General features: G+C 40.0%; 1 protein-coding gene across 2 annotated transcripts in view; it reads right to left on the reverse strand.

Moving 5' to 3' along the window:
* UFL1 (UFM1 specific ligase 1) overlaps positions 1–20,981 on the reverse strand; it is a 45,096-nt gene that overhangs the window by 16,836 nt on the left and 7,279 nt on the right. Inside the window, exons 3-10 of one of the 2 annotated variants that reach the window (XM_050949256.1) lie at positions 20,049–20,077; positions 19,177–19,274; positions 18,525–18,639; positions 17,029–17,159; positions 16,254–16,312; positions 6,707–6,853; positions 3,748–3,923; positions 2,892–3,071 (exon numbers count right to left, since the gene is read on the reverse strand). In XM_050949256.1, coding sequence (XP_050805213.1) covers positions 2,892–3,071; positions 3,748–3,923; positions 6,707–6,853; positions 16,254–16,312; positions 17,029–17,159; positions 18,525–18,639; positions 19,177–19,274; positions 20,049–20,077 — 935 coding nt within the window. The remainder of the gene's footprint in view (positions 1–2,891; positions 3,072–3,747; positions 3,924–6,706; positions 6,854–16,253; positions 16,313–17,028; positions 17,160–18,524; positions 18,640–19,176; positions 19,275–20,048; positions 20,078–20,981) is intronic. The other variant, XM_050949257.1, reaches the window with a different exon arrangement.

Raw genomic sequence — 20,981 nt, forward strand, 5'->3', positions numbered from 1 at the left:
GACTCTTTTACTCAGACTGATTTAAGAATATTGGGATAGTCCTAGACAAATCAGGATGGCTCGAAGGGTTTTAATTTACTTTTGCTTTTCTCTGTGTGGTTAAAATTGCTTATGGAAAAATAAGAGCTTACATAGGCAAAACTGAGAATAAACATACTTTTTAAAAATCAGCCAATAAATAGCATGGGCAAATAAAAAGTTTCACTTTATGAAAAACTTGTATTAAACAAACTAGAGTGCTGCAATAACACGGCAAATAGTCACTTAAAATTAGGGCTGTTGATTAGTTTCAGTTAACTCACACAATTATCTACAAAATTAATCGCAATTAAAAAAATTAATCACAATTAATCACACTGTTAAACAACATAATACCAACTGAAATTTATTAATTAATACGGATGTTTTTCGACGTTTTCAAATATATTGATTTTAATTACAAACACAGAATACCAAGCGTACAGTGTTCATTATATTTTTTACTACAAATATTTGCACTTGAAAATGATAAACAAAAGAAATAGTATTTTTCAATTCACCTCACTCAAATATTGTAGTGTAATTTCTTTTCTTGAAAGTGCAACTTACAAATATAGTATTTTTTGTTACATAACTACACTCAAAAACAAAACAATGTAAAACTTTAGAGCCTACAATTCCACTTAGTCCTACTTCTTGTGCAGCTAATTGGTAAGAGAAACAAGTTTGTTTACGTTTACGAGAGATAATGCTGCCCATTTCTTAATTACAATGTCACCTGAAAGTGAGAACAGGCGTTTGCATGGCACTTTTGTAGCGTCACAAGAAATTTACGTGACAGATGTGCTAAAGATTTGCACACCTCTTCATTCTTCAGCCATCATTCCAAAGGACGAGTCCATGCTGATGATGCTCGTTAAAAAAATAATGTGTTAATTAAATTTGAGACGGAACTCCTTGGGGGAAAACTGTATGTCTCCTCCTCTGTTTCACCACATTCTGCCATATATTTCATGTTATAGCAGACTCAGATGACAACCCAGCACGTTGTTTGTTTTAAGAACCCTTTTGCTTGAAATTTGACAAAATGCAAAGAAAATACCAATGTGAAATTTCTAACGATAGCTACAGCATTCGACCCAAGATTTAAGAATCTGGCTCAGATGATGAAAATGAACATGCGCTGGTCTGCACTGCTTTGGATCGTTATTGAGCAGAACCTGTCACCAGCATGGACGCATGTCCCCTGGAATGGTGGTTGAAGCATCAAGGGACATATGAATCTTTAGCACATCTGGCATGTAAATATTTTGCGATGCTGGCTACAACAGTGCCATGCAAACACCTGTTCTCACTTTCAGGGGACACTGTAAACAAGAAGAGGGCAGCATTATCTTCTGCAAACATAAACAAACTTGTTTGTCTGAGCGATCGGCTGAACAAGAATTAGGCCTGATTAGACTCGTAGGCTCTAAAGTTTTACACCGTTTTATTTTTTAAAATAGGGTTTCTTGTACATAATTCATGTATATTTTGTAAGTTCAACTTTCATGATAAAGAGATTGCACTACAGTACTTGTATTACATGAACTGAAAAAATAATATTTATTTTGTTTTTTACAGTGCAAATATTTGTAATAAAAATAAATATAAAGTAGGCACTGTACACTTTGTATTCTGTGTTGTAATTGAAATCAATATATGTGAAAATGTAGAAAACATCCAAAAATAATTAAATGGTATTCTATTATTTAATTGCACAATTAATCACACAATTAATTTTTGTAATTGCTTGATAGCCCTTTTTATAATTATCTCTTTATATTACATGAGATACTTAGAAATCTCCCAGACAAATCATTCACTAAAGCAGCCTTGGTCAACACCTTTTCATTTCCCTGATCTTACCTAGATTCCTAGTTCTGCTAGTGTATTATCTGATATGTTAAGTGTGCATAGAAGTATTTCTCAACTTTGTTGTAGTAGAAACAAGTCAATTACTGACTCTGAAACATTGTGAAAATATAAACATAGTTTTCAGGTTCTTCTTGTATTTCCTCCACTTATTAATAAGGACACACTTGAATTTCTAAACATAGGAAGTAGTCACTTTTCTTTATTTATAAATCACATAAATTTCAACAATAACTAAAATAGGGCCTGATCCCACACATACCACTTTCATGCCAGCAATTTCAATAAAGTTCTCATTTACTTTGGATGTAGGTGGTATCAGAATAAGACTGAGGCTGTAAAACATGCTGAGATGTACAGTGCAGCTGTGCAACTTTCATGTCTATGGATTGATCTGATAGAACCTTTAAATCAGGTCGAGTAACAGATCTTTCAACTCACCCATATGAAATGTTCAGTAATGAATGATAAATATAAAATTATCTAGTGCTTTACGAACATTATGTGGTCAAGATCAGAAAACTGGCTTTGTAAAAATGGCACCTTCAGTTGCTGAGATTTCCTCCAGCATGTATTCCTAATCATATCCCCTTAATTTACCACTTAGGACTTCAGGGAGAGCTGCACCAATGCATCCAACAACAGAACGTGGTCCTAAAATAATTTTCCTCATGTCATTACTTCAGATGCTTTACTGACAACATCAACAGAACTTAATTAAATTCTTTATACTGGTGATGATATGTTAGGTGGAAAGAATACACTTTCAGATCTGAAGCTTGCGAGATAGCATTGGAGAAAACATTTTTACTTTAAACAAGATTTGCTTTGAAAGACAATGACACACACATGGAATCAGATGACACCATTTTTACATGAATACGTTTTCAGACCTAAATCATAAGAAATAAAGGATAAAAAACTGCAGACTATTAAATTCAAATATGGTTAAAACCAGAAACACATATACATACATCCAGATATACAAGACATCATACCTTTTCGGCTTTGTGGTGCATCAACTCCCTGAACAGATCAGTACAACTACTTATAAATTTCTCACTGACTACAATAGTATCACTGAAGATTATAGTTGGCAAACATTTGTTGAAAGATCTCATCACTTGCTGAAGCAAAATTCCAGAATCTTCTATAGATAATGAACTGGGCAGAAGAGTCTAAGATTAAAAAACAAAATCATTTATATATACACTGCACATAATATTACATTATAAAGAACAGAAAAGGCCACTTTCTACATGTAGTAAGAGGGCCTACAATATATGGTAACTGTTTAAAATATACTGTGCTACATCTGAGCTAGATGTGTCCTTATATTTTAAATGGATCTTTAATCATGAAAGATCCCAAAGTGGTTTAGGAATACTAATTAATTTCACCCAGCAATGATATACAGCTGCCTCTGTAATGGAAGCCAGAAACTTAAAAGTGCATCCCAATAGACTAGGACAGAAAATAAGGCAGCATATTATTGCTAAAATTAGACCTTGTGTTCTAGCTAAATTCTAACATCCTCCTATTTTGGTGAAAAGTATAACAGACAGTCTGTTTTAAAAATCTCATCTGACAAACAGCACTTCTAGAAGTAAAGTATTCCCTAACACAATACTGGAGCAATGATTCTGTACTGATTCAGAAGAATGAGTTTGCCGTAGAAGTCTATCGACAAAGCCTGATTGAGCTTCAGGCAAGTTTAAGGTGGTGAAGCAGAAGTCGTTTGTTTCACTGGTTATTAGACCTAAGTAAACTGAAAATTCCTCTTTAAAGTAACATTATTGATTGATGTCTAATAAAAAGGGGAAGAAATACATCCCACTGAAAAAAAGAGCATACCGCTATATCCACCCACGTTCCAGAGCTGATGGCTTCATCTACTGAAGCCTCCACCTGATCCACAATTTCCTGACCAACACAGGCTTCTTTCAGAAATAAGAGCTTTGTGGACTTGTATCTTTTCTTTATGTAGTTCACAGGGTCTGGGATGCCAAGTCTGGACAATGAATCGAATTCTGCAAAATTGTAAAAAGTTTATTAAGTTTTTACCCATTCATTGGGCCTTCAAGAAATCAACATTTCCAAGAACAAATACACACACATGGAAGATACTAAAACTCTTGGAGACAACGGTGCCTCATGAAAAAAACATTGTATTTAGAAACCATCCCACTGATTGCATACTCATGAACCCCACTAATACAATTTCAAACCTTACTTTTTACATGTAAGGAGAGGATCTGAGAAAATTAAACCTAAACATAAGTAGCATATAGGCTAAGTCCACTCTGCCAGGGTGAAAAATAACCATGCTGCCATGACTCATTCAATTTAAAGGAATAAAAGCTGGTCAGTTTTCATTCTGCAGCTTCTTTTTCAAACTGCAGCAGAGGCTTTTGGGTGATCCTTCTGCAGACCTAGACGCATTGGTTAACACTTGATCCACATTTGGAAGGTCATATGGAGGTTTTTTTAATGTAAGCGTGGATTCTGAAAAAGTTATAGAACTCACATAGGAAAGCTTCCTGTTTATTCACCATAGGCTGGGTGGGGAAAACTACGGCCTGGGGGCTGGATCCAGCCGATCCGGGCTTTGGATACAGCCCGCGGGATTGTCAACCCCATGGCGCTGCGGAGCTAAGGCATGCTCCCTGCGTGACCTGGCCCGGCACCACTCCCGGAAGTGGCCGGCTCCTGGGGGGGTGGGGTGGAAGAGGGTTCCGTGCTCTGCCTTCGCCTGCGGGTACCTCCTCTGAAGCTCCCATTGTCCGCGGTTCCCTGTTCCCGGACAATGGGAACTGCAGGGGGGCGGTGCCTGCAGGGGAGAGCAGCGCATGGAGCCCTCTGCACCCCCACCCTGGGGCCACAGGGACATGGTGCCGGCCGTTTCCAGGTGCGGCGTGGGACCAGGGCAGGCAGGGACCCTGTCTTAGCCCTGCTGTGCGCTGCTGCCACCCCAGAGCTACTCAACGTAAGCGGCGACAGGCCGGAGCCCACACCCCAAACCTCTCCTGCACCTCAACCCCCTGCCCTGAGCCCACTCCCATACTCCGCACCCCTCCCTGCATCCCAATCCCCTCCCTAAGCCCCCTTGTATTCCCTCCCACAACCCAACCACTTGCCCCAGCCCTACGTTCATGGCCCTGCATGCAATTTCCCCACCCAGACGTGGCTCTTGGGCCAAAACTTTTGCCCACCCCTGCATAGGCAATGCACTGAATGGTTTTTTCGAACTCTGACACTTGCATTAAAAGAGTGTGTTTCTTTTTTAAAAATTCGTTCACATTTCCAGTTTATTCCTTACTAGAAGTCATAATCCTCTGTGAAATAGCAATCCATTGTGATGTCATAGAGGATTTGGACTTCAAATAAGAAATAGGAACTAGGAAGATATTCAGATTCCAAGGACAGAAGGGACCTTGTGATAATCTAGTCTGACCTCCTGTACAACACTGTCCATAGAATTTTCCCAAAATATTTCCTAAAGCAAATCTTTTAGAACCTCTAAATCCTGTCAGCCCAAGTTTGGCACCCACCTGTACAATGAACAGGGAGAGCTAGGCCCTTATGAAAGGCATCCACAGAAGACAGCAAGTTGAGCAGGAAGCCACCTAAGCTAGCCAGTAGTGAAATTCAGAACGCATCCACCTCATTACAGCCAATAGACCAAAGATTAGGACACTCCCTTTGGGAGGTGGGAAACACGAATTCAAGTCTTTGCTGCAAATCAGGTAGAGATTCAAACTTGAGCCCCCACATCCCAGGTGAGTGCTCTAAGCATGGGAATAGTGGGCATATCTTTTGTGCAGCACTGGAACAAGTAGCCACGCTGAGAGTGCCTACCAGAGAGGGCTCTGCAGATGAGGCGGTGAAAGTGATGGAGGTGGGTAAGCTGGGGCTCTGAGTAGCTCATTAGCTATAGAGCAACATCAGTGCTTAGGTCTCTCTGCACATGCTGATTTAAACTTAGGCACCACACAAAGTTAGACCTCAGCTGAGCAGTCGTGCCTAAATGTTGGACATAGGCACACAAAGAAGCTAGGCGCCTAATTACCTTTGCTGGTCTAGCTCCAAACCCCCACCATCAGTCAGGCTTATGTAGGGGCAGCTCCAGGCACCAGCACAGCAAGCGCGTGCCTGGGATGGCAAGCCGCTAAGGCAGCAGTCAGGCAGCCTTTCGCGGCGTTTCTGCGAAAGGTCGGTTTTGGCAGTAATTTGGCAGCAGGTTCTCCTGCAGAACCACCGCCGAACCCGCATGACCGGGGTGGACCTCCCACAGAAACGCCGCCGAAGGCTGCCTGACTGCCGTGCTTGGGGGCAAAAAACATTGAGCCACCCCTGGGCTTATGACATCTGCTCTTAAAGGGCCCAGCACACTGTGCTACACATGTTTTCAGCATGATACATATAAAGTAACAGAATAAGTGTCAAACTATCCTCCTGATAAATAAAGATACCCTGTAAATGTATTCATTGGCATTTCAAACATTCAAACTGTTCTCTCATCATTAAAGTAATATGTAGGACTTTATTTAGCTCAACTGTGCTTTCTATGTGGGCAAGTACAAACACAGAACAGCTTGCAAATTTAGGCACTGCAATTATGTAGTTATATACTGTATGCATGTATTTTGGAAGGCAGTAGCAAGCCTTTACCAAAGAAATACCAACTACAGTAGTGGCACTTCAATTATTCTTATAAGCCTCAGTCACAAATACTGGATTCACTTGTCTCTTTTAGTTACCTAGATCAATTTCCAAGACGACCTTTTATTCATAAAGAATAAAGATCAGTTACCTAGGTAACCATTTTGCTTGAAAAAGGAGTCCACCCAGTTGCTCTGTGTTCTGGCATAGATGTCTGGAACAAACACAGCCTTATCCTGTCTCCCACCAACCACTGTGCCCTTCAGACGTCCAGTGTTAACAAGTTCTTCTAACACAGCTGAAAGAATAAAATAAATGAAACAACAGTTTCAGTAAGATACATACATGATCAAAAATTTGGGACTATTTTTCCTCCTTTTTTCATTCTTTCTTCTTGTATTTCCACTCCTCTTTTTACTACCAGTTGCTAACTGAAATAAACCAATCACAAAACTACCAGTAGTTGTTTTAGTGAAGCAATTCTGAGCTCCCACAATTTTTAATTCTGATAATTTCCTGCCAAATGTACAGTTCCAAGAGAGAAAGCTCCTATGACAATATCAGACTTCTTTTTTTTTTTTTTAATTAAAAACATACCTAGAAAGTTGGTCATAATGCTGTTCTTCTCTAGCCAGCAAACGAAATTCATGATTTTATTAACGTTCACATTGGACAGGTGTTAACTTTTCAGAACCAATACTGTGATCTTAACATTTTAAAATCATGGCAAGAATGGATACCTATAACAAGTCAGATACGGAATCCTGTACCCCTGCTGGTGACTACAGCTGATCTTCAAAAGTTCCAATTAACCCCTGGACCCTGAGAATCAGCAGCCCACTGATATGAATATACACTGCTGGCAAAGGACACATTGGCAACCACTAGTACTAAATTATTAACACAGCTTAACACAAAACATATTATTTTCAATTTATTCAAGTTGCATGGAAAGTTCAGGTCCCATAATCCTTCTGCGTTCTGTCACTGCTCCCTTACAAGTCATTGCTTATACAAAACTCTATAAAAGAAGGAGGCACCAAGCTCTGCTACTTTTGATGGTTCTACTGTAGGGGTTCTCAAAGTTCATTCCTTCCTACAACTACATGACCCGAAGGGGGGTGAGGGGAGGGGAGGAAGGGGGGTAGGTAAAGCCTGAACCTGCCCAAACCCCATTGCCCCGGCCCGGGGCTGGGGGTCAAAGCCAAAGCTCAAGAGCTTCAGCCCCAGGTGAGGGACCTGTAACCTGAGCCCTGCCACCCAGGGCTGAAGCCCTCAGGATTTGGCTTCGGCCCCAGGCAGTGGAGTTTGGGCTTTGGCTTCGGCCCCCGGCAAGTCTAACGCCAGCCCTGGCGACCCCATTAAAATTAGGTTGCGACCCACTTTGGGGTCCTGACCCACAGTGTGAGAACCACTGTTCTACTGGTTTTTTATCCTAGGTTTTGTTTTATAGGATGTGTTGAATTCTTTTTCTTTAAAGAAAGGGCAGAGTAGCCATGGGTTTATACCTGGAGTAAAACATATACAGCTCCTACTTCATTAACTGTTAAATAAGAATGGAACAGAAAGCAAGGGGAACACAACTGGAAAGAAACAGAGAGACCCTCTCCTATGGCAAAAACCCACTGAATCTGTCATGACTAGGGAATTTGTGACAGGAGTTCTACAACACAGAAATGGACAGGAGAGCAAACAGGTGATAAATTGCTTTTCCCGTTCCCTCACAAAAAGGATAAACAAGGGATGTGTATCACCCCCAGGACGGAAAAAGAAAAAAGGTTTGAGGGACGCACTATAGAAACTGCCATCTGAGAAAGTCGTCGTCATGCCACTACTCCCAGTATGCTCGGAACCCATTTCAACAGTATAAGCTAGATGCGTGTGGTGATGCTAACTGATGGGACAATGTAATTTTCTATGGCAGTGATAAACACTGCCAAAGTGGGAACTACAGCATCTTGAGATTTAGGGCTTGTGTACCTGGCAAAATTGACTGGAATAGCTATTGCAGAATAAACTAGCCTGCAATAGGTATGCAGGAATAACTCCCTATGTGGGCACCCTTATTCTGGAATACGAGTGTCCACGTGGGATATTATTCTGAAGTAGCTACTGCACTTTAAATTCACACCCTACCATATTCCAGAATAACTTCTCCATGTAGACAAGACAACATACACAATCAGCTAGACTGTGACGAATAAAGCTAAGCAACTGGTAGCAACACTAGAAAATTTTAGTAAGAAAAAAAACAAAGATTGTTAAATAGACTGGCCAAAGCTAACTGTTTTCCATACTGGTGCAAGGACAAACACTGCAGAAAACCATTTTCAGCAACAGTTCAATTACCTACCCTAGACAGGGCTTAACAGGCAGCTTTGGAAGATCAAAAAAAAGTAAGTACTTATAACTACATGAAAAACAGAGGTTTACACTAACCACTTTTGAAAGCAAACTCTACATACTCATACTACCTAACATACAGAAACAATACAGCATATTGAATGTGCATTGCATTGATTTTATTATTCATTTTACATTTTCAATCTTACTTCCATTTAAATTTCATGAAATAAAAAGCTTTATTTACAAGATTTTGACACAAAAATTAAAATATAGCCAAACTAGAAGTATTATTAATGGTAGAGCGCTAACAGTGTGCCAGGTGCTTTACAGACAGGCGTGGAAGTGAAGCTCTCAAAGAAGATGTAAATATTACTGGTTAAAAATGATACAGCTCTACCCCGATATAACACGACCTGATATAAGATAGGTTTGCATACAAGGCAGTAAAGCTCTGACACGCTGCTCTAAGCAGTGTTAAGGATGCCGGGAAAGGCCATGGCCAAGTGGTTCAATAAGGGGCAGACAGTCTTGGGGGGCGGTCAGGGGCTCCCCCCCCGGGTCTGGGGGGCAGGAGCTGTAGGAGGGCACTTTTGGGGGCCCCGCAGTCCCAGAGTGGCCTGGAGGATTAGCGGGGGACTGGGAGTAGCCTGCTCTGCTTCCCTCGCCCCGGCCCCAACCGTGTTGCTCGGAGGAGGAGGCTTGGGGGGAAGAGATCCCCCTGCACTCACTAGCAGCGGCAGAAGTGGTGCAGCCTGGCCCCAGCCCGCTCCACTCCGCCAGCTCCCAGCCGCAGTGCTCCGCTTCCTGCCACAGGTGAGTATGGGGGGTGTCCTTTCCCCAACCTCTCCGCACTCACCTGTGGCAGGAAGCAGAGTGACATGTCCCCAGTCCGCTCCACTTCCCTTGCCCCGTCCCCAGCCATGTTGCTGGGGGGCGGCTGGGGAAAGGTCCTGCACTCACTTGCCCGGCAGGAAGTGGAGCGCCACAGCTGGAAGCTGGCGGAGTGGAACTGGCTGGGGCTGGGCTGCTCTGCTTCTCGCTGCTGGTGAGTGCGGGGAGGTTGGGGAAAGGACGTCCTCTGCACTCACCTGCGGCAGGAAGTGTAGCGACGTGGCCCCAGCCCGCTCCACTCTGCCATCTCCCAAGGGGTGGGGGTGGATACGGGTCAGAGGAGTCAGGGGACAGTGGGTAGGGTTCTGAGGGTGATTAGGGACAGGAGTCTCTGGAGGGGGTGGTCAGGAAACAAGGAACAGGGGGCCAAAGCAAGTTTGATATAACGCGGTCTCACGTATAACGCAGTGAGATTCTTTGTCTTCCGAGGACCGCATTATATGGGGGTAGAGGTATATTTCTTACATTATAAGATTCCTACAGGACAAGGACTGCCTCTTTAAAAGAGATTTTACAGCACAAAAGAGCCTTCATCCTATTTGGATCCTTTAGATCAGAGGTGGGCAAACTACAGCCCGGGGGCCACATCTGGCCAGCAGTACCGTCCTGCCTGGCCCCTGAGCTCCTGGCCAAGGAGGCTAGCCCCCAGCCCCTCCCCTGCTATTCCCCCTCTCCCGCAGCCTCAGCTTGCTCACTCTGCCACCGGCGCAATACTCTGGGTGGCGGGGCTGTGAGTTCCTGGGGCAGCGCAGCTGCGGAGCCAGGCCTGACCTGGTGCTTTGAGCTGTGTGGAGGTGGCGGCAGTGTGGTCCGGCTGTAGCGTCACCAGCCACCAGTGCTCCGGTTAGTACGGTAAGGGGGTAGGGAGCAGGGGGAGGCAGGCAGGTTGGATAGAGGGCAGGGGAGTTTGGGGTAGTGAATAGCGGTCGTGGGGGAACAGGGAGTTGAATGGGGGCAGGGTTCCCAGGGGGGCAGTCAGGAAGTGGGGGGTGGTGGTGGATGGGGTAGCTGGGGGCAGTAGGGGCAGGGGTTCCGGGGACAGTTGGGGACAGGGAGAAGGGGTGGTTGGATGGGGCAGTAGGGGTCTGGGGGCGATCGTGGGAGGGGGATGTACGATGGGGCAGGAGTCGGGGGGGGGGGGGGAGAGATAGGAGGTGGGGCTGGGACACAACCCCCTCCCCTAACCAGTCCTCCAAACAATTCATGAAACCCAGTGCAGCCCTCAGGCCAAAAAGTTTGCCTGCCCCTGCTTTAGATGCTGGAACAACAAAAATAATGAAATATTTAAAATAGAGTTTTAAATAAAAGTGAAAATAATTTAATATGCCTATCTCATAGAACTGGAAGGGACCCTGAAAGGTCATTGAGTCCAGCCCCCTGCCTTCACTAGCAGGACCAAGTACTGATTTTACCACAGATGCCTAAGTAGCCCCCTCAAGGACTAAACTCACAACCCTGGGTTTGGCAGGCCAATGCTCAAACCACTGAGCTATCCCTCCCCCCAATTTGTGTCCCATAAGGTCTTATACGAAGACCACTGATGTTAATGACAGTTTTTCCATTGACTGAAATGGGCTTTCGATTAGCGCTATAGTGCTTAGAAGTGAGAGAACCTGATGCTTTTTATTAAGCTTTGTAAATTTATTACTTCCTTAACTGAAACTATATTACATTTAAAAATATAAGCATTCCTTATTATAAATAGCCTGATGTCATCTTCAGGTGAACAACAGCATGGCAATATTATAGGATCAAAGATGGTTATTTTCTTGATTTAAAATTTCAGTATCTGCTGGAATAATTATTAAATGGGGAATTAGTTAATAGCTTGTTTATACAACTTATTCACCAGACTTAGAAACATGAAAGAAATTTCTAAAGGATTTTTAATGAAAGAAGCCAGGACATTTAAAAACATCAAGCTTTTAAAGTTTATATTACTACAGGTACTCTATATAAATAAAATTAAACAAATTATCCATACATTATTAAAATAGATATAATTAATTATACTTAATTTTGATATATAGTCATTTAGGGCTGTCAAGCTATTAACAAAATAATTGTGATTAACAACACAAAAAATAATCTCAATTAATCACAATGTTAAATATTAATAGAATACCATTTATTTAAATTTTTTGATGTTTTCTATATTTTAAAATATATTGATTTCAGTTACAACACAGAATACAAAGCGTACAGTGCTGTAAAAAACAAAATAAATAGCATTTTTCAATTCACCTAATACAAGTACTGTAGTGCAATCTCTTTATCATGAAAGCAAAATTTACAAATATACAATTATGTACAAAAAAAACTGCATTCAAAAATAAAAAAATGTTAAATTTTAGAGCTTGCAAGTCCACTCAGTCCTACTTCTTGTTCAGCCAATCACTCAGACAAAGAAGTTTCTTTACATTTTCAGGAGATAATGCTGCCCTATTCTTGTTTACAATGTCACCTGAAAGTGAGAACAGGCTCTCTCACGGCATTGTTGTAGCCGGCGCCACAAGCAATTTACATACCCGATGCACTAAAGGTTCATATGTCCCTTCATGCTTCAACTTCCATTCCATAGGACATGCGGGTTCTGCTTGATAACCATCTAAAGCAGTGACGACCAATGCATGTTCATTTTCATCATCTGAATCGGATGCCCTCAGCAGAAGGTTGATTTTCTTTTTTGGTGGTTTGGGATTTTGTAGTTTCCGCATCGGAGTGTTGCTCTTTTAAGACTTCTGAAAGCATGCTCCCTATCTCATCCCTCTGAGATTTTGGAAGGCCCTTCAGATTCTTAAACCTTGGGTTGAGTGCTGTAGCTATCTTTAGAAATCTCACATTGGTACCTTTTTACCGTTTTGTCAAATCTGCAGTGAAAGTGTTCTTAAAATGAACAACATGTGCTGGGTCATCATCTGAGACTGCTATAACATGAAATATACGGCAGAATGAAGGTAAAACAGAACAGGAGACATACAATTCTCCCCTAAGGAGTTCAGTCCCAAATTTAATTAATATATATTTTTTTAATGGAAGCATGTCCTCTGGAATGGTGGCCGAAGCATAAAGGGGTATATGAATGTTTCGCATATCTGGCAAGTAAATACCTTGCAATGCCGGCTACAAAAGTACCAGGCAAACGCCTGTTCTTATTTATGTCACCAGAAAGAGAGAAGAGAGCAGCAGTATCTCCCGTAAATGTAAACAAACTTGTTTGTTTTAGTGATTGGCTGAACAAGAAGCAGGACTGAGTAGACTTGTAAGCTCTGAAGTTTTACATTGTTTTATTTTTGAGTGCAGTTATGTAACAAAAAACCCTACATTTGTAAATTGCTCTTTCATGATAGAGATTGCACTACAGCACTTGTATGAGGTGAACTGAAAAATACTATTTCTTTTGTTTATTGTTTTTACAGTGCAAATATCTGTAATCAAAATACACACTTTGATTTCAATTACAACACAGAATACAAGATATATATGAAAAAGTAGAAAAACACCCAAAATATTTAATAAATTTCAATTGGTAGTCTATTGTTTAACAATGCAATTAAAATGGTGACTAATTTTTTGGGAGTAATCGCGTGAGTTAACTGAGATTAATCGATAGCCTTAATCATATTATATATTAAGAGACTTTGATACGGCCTATAGTTATACTAATTTGGAAAACGTTTTCAAGTACTCAAACATTTGTGAAACTGAAATTATATTCAGAAAATGGACAAAATTAAAGAAAAAGCTTTTACTTTGATAATTTCTTGTAAATTTAAAAAGTGAATAAAACACTCTGAAATTCATGAAAATAAGCCGAGAAACGGAGTATAGAAAGGAACATTGGAACAACATGAAGAACAAAAGCTGTTCACTGAACAAAGAGAGAAGCATCGACAAACTTGGTTAGCCCGAGTGTTGATCTGCAGGAGGCTGTCACAACTAAAATTCAAACTTTAGTGGCTAAAAAGTCTTGCATAATAACGGCTAAGGGTTACATGAGCAATTGCTGAAATCAATTTTAACAACATAATGAAATTGCATTGGACACAAATATTATTGCAACATAAAGTTTAACAGATTTTCCTGTTTAACTCTGCGTAGCTGGACAATGCATTCCTGGACATCATATATAGATTTCATAGAATATCAGGGTTGGAAGGGACCTTGGGAGGTCATCTAGTCCAACCCCCTGCTCAAAGCAGGACCAATCCCCAGATAGATTTTTACCACAGATCCCTAAAGTGGCCCCCCTCAAGGACTGAACTCACAACCCTGGGTTTAGCAGGCCAATGCTCAAACCACTGAGCTATTCCTCTCCCCCAATGTCAAGTGCTAATGTAGATGAGTGTGGAAAAGTAACACTGTATGCTAAGAATTAGAGGAGAACAAGCTGTTTTAAAAATTTGTCCTTGGGGCCATCTGTTATGCAGTGCAAATCTCTCATGAGGTTTGGTGTACTTGTGTAACTAGACAATATGCCAACTAATTGACTTGAAGGGAACTGGAGAAGGTCTTTTAGGACATCTATAATGGTTTGCACATCATATGGGAAATGCAATCAACTAATGTTTAAAGACACTTGCAGTACTTGGGTACAGAAATTCACAGAAATTTAATCCTGAATTATCTTGGATGGTTATCTTGTAGGATGTAGTTAGAAGCTTGAGGAGAAAATGTGTAAACTGCCTGAAATGTACCACATATGTTCTAAATTCAGTCTAGGTAGCCAATTCTAGAAGTAAGGCCCTAAATATTTTTGGGTTCCAGCTGGTCTACAACAAAAGATTTTACAGCAGAGAAGACAATTCTGAGAGAATTGAAATAGATTCATGGCTTTGCATGATGCTTTTCATAGTTGATTCCCCAGCGCACTGAACACACCAATGTATTAAATACTGTACTACGCAGCTAGACTCGGCAGTTATTTTGAGCTTCAAAATAACTCAGACATAGCTTTAGATATTAAAACCTATTTTATTGAGAGAGAGAGAGAGAGAGAGAATATTAATGCCCTAGTCTTTCTGAGGGCTGGAAATTGGGGGACAAATTCTGCTCTGTAATAAATCTGGAGTAATGTCATTACAATCAATGGAGGTATTCTGGATTTACACCGGTGTTATTTTGAGCAGAATTTGGAACTAGAACTTTAACTTCCATCTGGACAGTCACTAAAGATGAGCAGAGGGGCAGCTTAATTAGTTTATAAGAAAAAATGACAATTTTAATAATTAAAAGGTATATGTTGTTGGAGACAGAAAAGTTAACCACTGCATATCCTTTCCTAACTGAAAGTCCCTGCTTCAAACCTGCAAAGGGAACTACACAGGTCAAGCTCTGGGCCTATAGGTTCTCAGTGCAGAACTGGGGCCTAAAAAGACAGCATTCAAAGTAAAAGGAAATGGAAGGCAATGAACAAGTAGAATAACTAAATGAAGTTAAGCTCATGCCTTTCTAATGCTATTTATAAACAACTCCACCCACACACATTTTTTTTAGTATATTTAGTGTTTATCACTAGATATCACTAGAGTTAGAACTGCTCATTTTCTTTTGTGGCTGGGCTAATGTTATTTGGTTTTAAGGAAAGAGGTTGGAGGAATCCTGGGGTCAGGGTCAGCGAGAGGATTGTAGGCATAAGAGAATTAGGCTCAGATGTCAGTGGGAGAGCCTAAAGGGGCAGTTAGCCATGTAGAATGAAAGAAGAAAGGGAAGACAGGAACATTAACAGAACAAAGTCATGTGAGGCCCTGAAGGCAAAGAAAGAGAGATTAACTTTTATATGAGAAGAGATGAGAAGCCCGCAAATACAGATGGCAGGATGTGGTCAGTCCACAGACAAGACAGATGATCTTTGAGGGAGCATTTTGTATAGAATAGAGGAGACATGAGAGCTGCATAGTCCAAGAGTTGCAATAGTTGAGGTGAGAACAAATCAAGGACTACAAAAGGAAATCTTCCTGGATTGTAATTTTGTGAGGTTCTTTTTTAAATAAAAGAAAAATACAAACAAACAAAAAGTGCGATTTATCTCCCTGCTTATTAAGACCTCTGGTTGTGAGCATAACAAAAGCTCTGCCTCAGCTATAGCAAAATAAAGTCAATAAATAAAAATCCTGTTCTGTTTAAAGTCATTCAGCTATGTGAAACCTGTCCCTTTTGTGTGCTCCATTGATATGTAGCCGAGAGCACATAATGAAATAGAAGACAAAAATGAATATTGCACTTCTTGCATCATTCCACTCCCTTAGAGGTATTCCATCAATGAGCTTTCACTGCTGTCGATACAGAGACATTTCTTTGAGCTGTGGACAGCACAAGAGGTCTATTACTTATTAAACTGGAAAGCAGACCGATTGCTATTTATTGAAAAACAATACTAAATACTAAAAGGTTTATTTGAAATGATTAATTTCAACAATAAAGAATCTAAGTACATGAAACAAAATCTGAAAGAAACTCACAGTAAAGCAGTTGTTCCTGAAATCCATACCGAGTGATCAAGTTAGTTACAGGAGTAGGCCTATAAAGAATAAAAATGATAAATATGAACCAGACCTGGAGACTCTCAACTTGAAGTAGAATCAGCAAACAAGACAAGCACCTCTGGACTTTTCCCTCAAGAAAGGTATTTTCTGCAAAACTGATCAAGTGTATTAGCCAGACTGTTACTGCTGGGTTGTTTAATTTATGAAATTTATAAATTCATACTACGTTTAAAACTGTATTAGAACTACCACTGTAAATATATATATACACACACACAAACTTCTGCTAACTAAGTTCCCGATAGAACATTAAGATGGCTATTGAACTGATACATAAATTTCTGAAAAATGAAGTGTGGTTGCTGGGTATCAATCTGTAATTATGTCAATGAGGGGGATACTTTCCAGAAAATTAAGAATTCACAGTGAATTTATGACCAGTTTTAGCCAGTTTTTTCAAAATATTTTCCCATTGTAATTTAGCTCATTTTAGCCAACTAGTTTTCCCTTTTCTAGGAGTAAGCCTTTCCTCCTGCTCAAGTATTTTTATACATCAGCAGAGGACTGGGCTCACATTACATGTTGCTCCAAAAAGGTACGCAAAATGCTCTCTCACTGTAAAATGAATTGTAATTGAAAAGGTCTCATACATATGCCTTTATTTTCTTTTTTGTTCATTACAAATTAATCAGATGCATAAATAATGCTGTAAAACACATTTCTACATATAGATATTTGTGTTAGGGCTTACCTAGTAATGGCACTGAACAGACCACGAATGCGTGCCCGATGCCGGGCTACAAATGCCTTTGTAAAAATCACTCCTTTGTTGTCCTGATCTATCTGGCCACGGATAATCCTACCCAGACGGGGGGACAATGCCTGTGAACAGAAGTTATGATAAATGCTGGGACGACAGTTTACAGTTACACAGGAAAGAAGAAAATCTATTTAAACTGTAGATTACAAAGTTAATTTGTCTAAATAATCAATGTACTGAGAATTAAGAATGCATTTTAAATGGTAATTATTACTGAAGAGTATTGGGAAGGTACTATAAAAAACACAGAGATTGCGTGTGTGAGGTCGTGTTATTTTGACTCAACTGCAATCGCCAGGTTAAAATAGCATTCTTAATAATACATACAATGACCAGAATTATTTAATGACTATTCACTCTTCCACACATATTACAATCTTTACAGGTGAATGAAGAACAAACATATCTGGTCTTGGATTTCCAGGGCTGCACATTCATGTTAAATCCTTTGTGTCTGTGACAAAGGAACTCCCTGACCCACTCTTCCGAGATGTCAGAGTAGAAGTTAACAGCAAGAAATTAAAAATAAAATAAAAAAACCCAGACAAAAGAAAAAAAGAGATGGGAATTGGTGTTCAAATTAGTAACTTAAAACATTCACATTATCTGGGACATAAAAAAATAAACTGTATGTGTATATATTCTGGACGATATGTTTAGAAGATGAGTAAAGCCAGAAGCGACCATTGTGATCATCTAGTTTGACTACCTGCATAGCACAGGCCATAGGACTTCTCTTTCAATGAGAAAAGCTCTTTTTCAAAGTCCTCATTGAAAGGGAAGTTCTATGGCCTGTGTTGGAAAAACATTCATTCTTAATTTAAAAATTTCCAGTGATAGAGGATCTACTGCACAACCCTAGGTAAGTTGTTCCACTGCTGAACTACTCTTACAGTTACAAATGTGGATCTTAATATATAGTCTAAATTTGTCTAGTTTCAACTTCCAGCCAATGGATACTGTTGTACTTTTCTCCTCTAGATTGAAGAGCACTCCTATTATCAAATTTCTGTTCCCTAGGTAGGTACTTATAGATTGTGATCAAGTTCAGCCCTGAACCTTCTCTTTGATAAGCTAACTAGACTGAGCTCCTTAAGTCTTTCACCCAAAGGCAGTTTTTCAAATCCTTTGATCACACTTTTAAAGTATGTTCATTCCTCTTTCCTAAAGGATCACAATGGCTGAGAGAAAACCTAGCTCAGTTCAGATACTGGAATTCTGTACTGGCAAATTTTAACCTAAAATCAGTTCATAGCTCCTAAAATGCAAACCTGACAGATTTAATACTGGCCTGTTAGGACACTACCAAAGACTTCATATAACTATCATCTTTGTTGCCTGGATAATAAAGTTGCCATGAGAGGGAAATAATTCTTCAAATCAGAATTCAAGGTTTCTATACGAAAGGGTAGATAACATGCAATAACCTGTATCAGGAAGTCTCCTGGAAGGTCGTATGCCTTGCAGAGTTCAGATATTGTCACCTGACCAGTTTCCTGTAGTTTATCGTTTATTTCTTCTGCTAATTGGTCTAGGTAACTCCTTATGTAAAACCAGGAAGAAAAGACATTAGTGTGACATTCCCAATTCAACTTGCATTTTTTACATGTAGTTATCCTGCCTCATTATTAATTTATTTGTTCAGAGTAAACATTTTTCCAGCATACACATAAATAAGCTGGAACTTCCTGTAAAATAGAAATAGATGGGTTGTGGGAATTCATCTAGCTCAGTACAACTATTACAGGGGAAAGGTTGTATTTTTAAAATTCTGCTAACCAACCCACTAGTCTGCAACCTGTTCCTTTATTTCCTTACATGGAACAGTAAGAATTAACTTCACAACCCCCTCATAAAAACACACACATTTTTTCCTCTCAAAGGGACCTGAATGTGGATTTTTATGGGAGATGAGGGTGCTCAGCACGTCACTGGTTCTGGTCCACAAAAGTCTATTCTCTGCCCCAAGAATAAGCTCTGAAGCATAGTGAATAATAGAAGACTTTAGTTATACTGCACCTATAACACCTAAAGTCGTAGCTCTGGACCACTGTATACATTTCTCCTGAAGATACTCACTCATTTATAAACTGTCCCAGCACCAGCTGAATAGTTCTGTCTGATTTAACAATGTCATTAGCTCGGCTTTCAATATGGACCAGGTCTACATTTATTATCTGGAAAAAAACAAATCCATCAGTCCCTTAAATTCAAATTAATTTTCAGACATTAAGACACTATACTTTGAAAAGGATATCTGCTTTTAATTTGCTCTATCATATTTATGTGCAAGTAAGTCTGGGGCTTGGAACAGAAGAGTTTGTGCTTTTAAAAAAATCTCTTGCAATTACGACTAGGTTAAAGGGTCCAAGAAAATTAAAATTTTTGTAAAGCTCTGAACAGAAACACTCATTGTCTTATAGAAAGTTTTCTGATTTCAAGCAATTTTGCTCCAGACAGAAGGAAAAATTAGTCACAGAAGATTACTGGGGGATAGAGGTTAGTGGAAACAAGAGCTTAATGAGGGAAGAGAGGACCCAGAGGGACATGCAAAATTTATTATATTTCACTGTATGACCTTATAGCTCTAAATTTTAACAAAGGCAGACATGTCTTATCCACCTGTACTTCTCAATTTAAGAAAGCAGAGACATTCAAATCATCAAGAAAGCTTCTTTTCTTAGGGGCAATTTTAAAGAGTGTCAATGTACTACAGAGTATAGTAATATTGATCTCAAAATCAGAGTAAGCATGAATACAACAACATTTGTGAAGTGGTACACAAATGGACAAAGTAGTCAAAGTTAGTGAGAAGTGTCACCAATTTTGCAACTGCTGCTATACAGCATTTCAGTATCAGCACAGTAACTTACTTGGAGACTGACTGATGCAGTATAAATGGAGAAACATAGAAACAAAAAGTATATGCATTTTTTATAACAAAAAATTACCTGTTGTAAGTCAACAATGTTTATTCGACCTTTGAAAAAAATACAAATATAATTTAAGTATTTAGTACATAAAATAGCTTTGAACAGGTTTATAATGCAGCACAGCCAATCAAGTATGAACTTTATTTTATTTTTTTAGTGATCACAAGGAGTGTAACTGACAGTATTTTAAGCTGAAATCTGTTTAATCAGAGGAAAAAATCCACACAATGGCAGCCACAGTGCAAGATTCCCCATGACACCCTAGCCTCTGTGCCTAAAGACAAAGTTAACACAGCCTCTCTAAAGGTAGAAGAATTGTTGAGATTTTCCCCTTTACCTCTGTGCTGAAACTGTCAAGTTATGATGCCAACAAAACAAGAAGAAATTGTTACTCGTCCTGTGCAGTAACTGTGGTTCTTCAAGATGTGTCCTGTCCCCCAATGAGTGTTCTACTTTAGGTGCACTTGCACTCCCTGTGCTTTTGAAAGGAGATTGCTCATAGCAATGTCCATTCGGCCTGCACTTGTGTGTTACTCAGCCTCATGCCCCACGCTGTTGCTATATAGCATTGCGAAGCCTAACCTCCACGAAGCCCCATGACAGAAGGGAAGGAGAGCGGTTAGTGGAGAACACATGGGAACACACACCTCAAAGAACCAGTTACTGCACAGGGTGAATGGCCATGAATGCTCCACTCTAGCTGACTACCAAGCAGTTAGTTCCCTTTTAAGGAGGAGGGAACTTCGGAGTCCAGTTCAGTATAGAAGAAAGTACAGTTGAGCCAAACATGGTATTAGAAGCAGTGTCGTGAATTATTACAGCAAATGTATGGCTAGAAGTCCAATTTGTGCCTTTACATACTACAATGATAGGAGTGATAGCATCATAACTGCAAGTGTCACCATTCTCAATTTTTGTGCCTTCACAAATATGTTAAGTAGTCTTAAATCT

This window comes from Gopherus flavomarginatus, chromosome 4, assembly GCF_025201925.1.
Source record: "Gopherus flavomarginatus isolate rGopFla2 chromosome 4, rGopFla2.mat.asm, whole genome shotgun sequence".
Classification (NCBI taxonomy): Eukaryota; Metazoa; Chordata; order Testudines; family Testudinidae; genus Gopherus; species Gopherus flavomarginatus.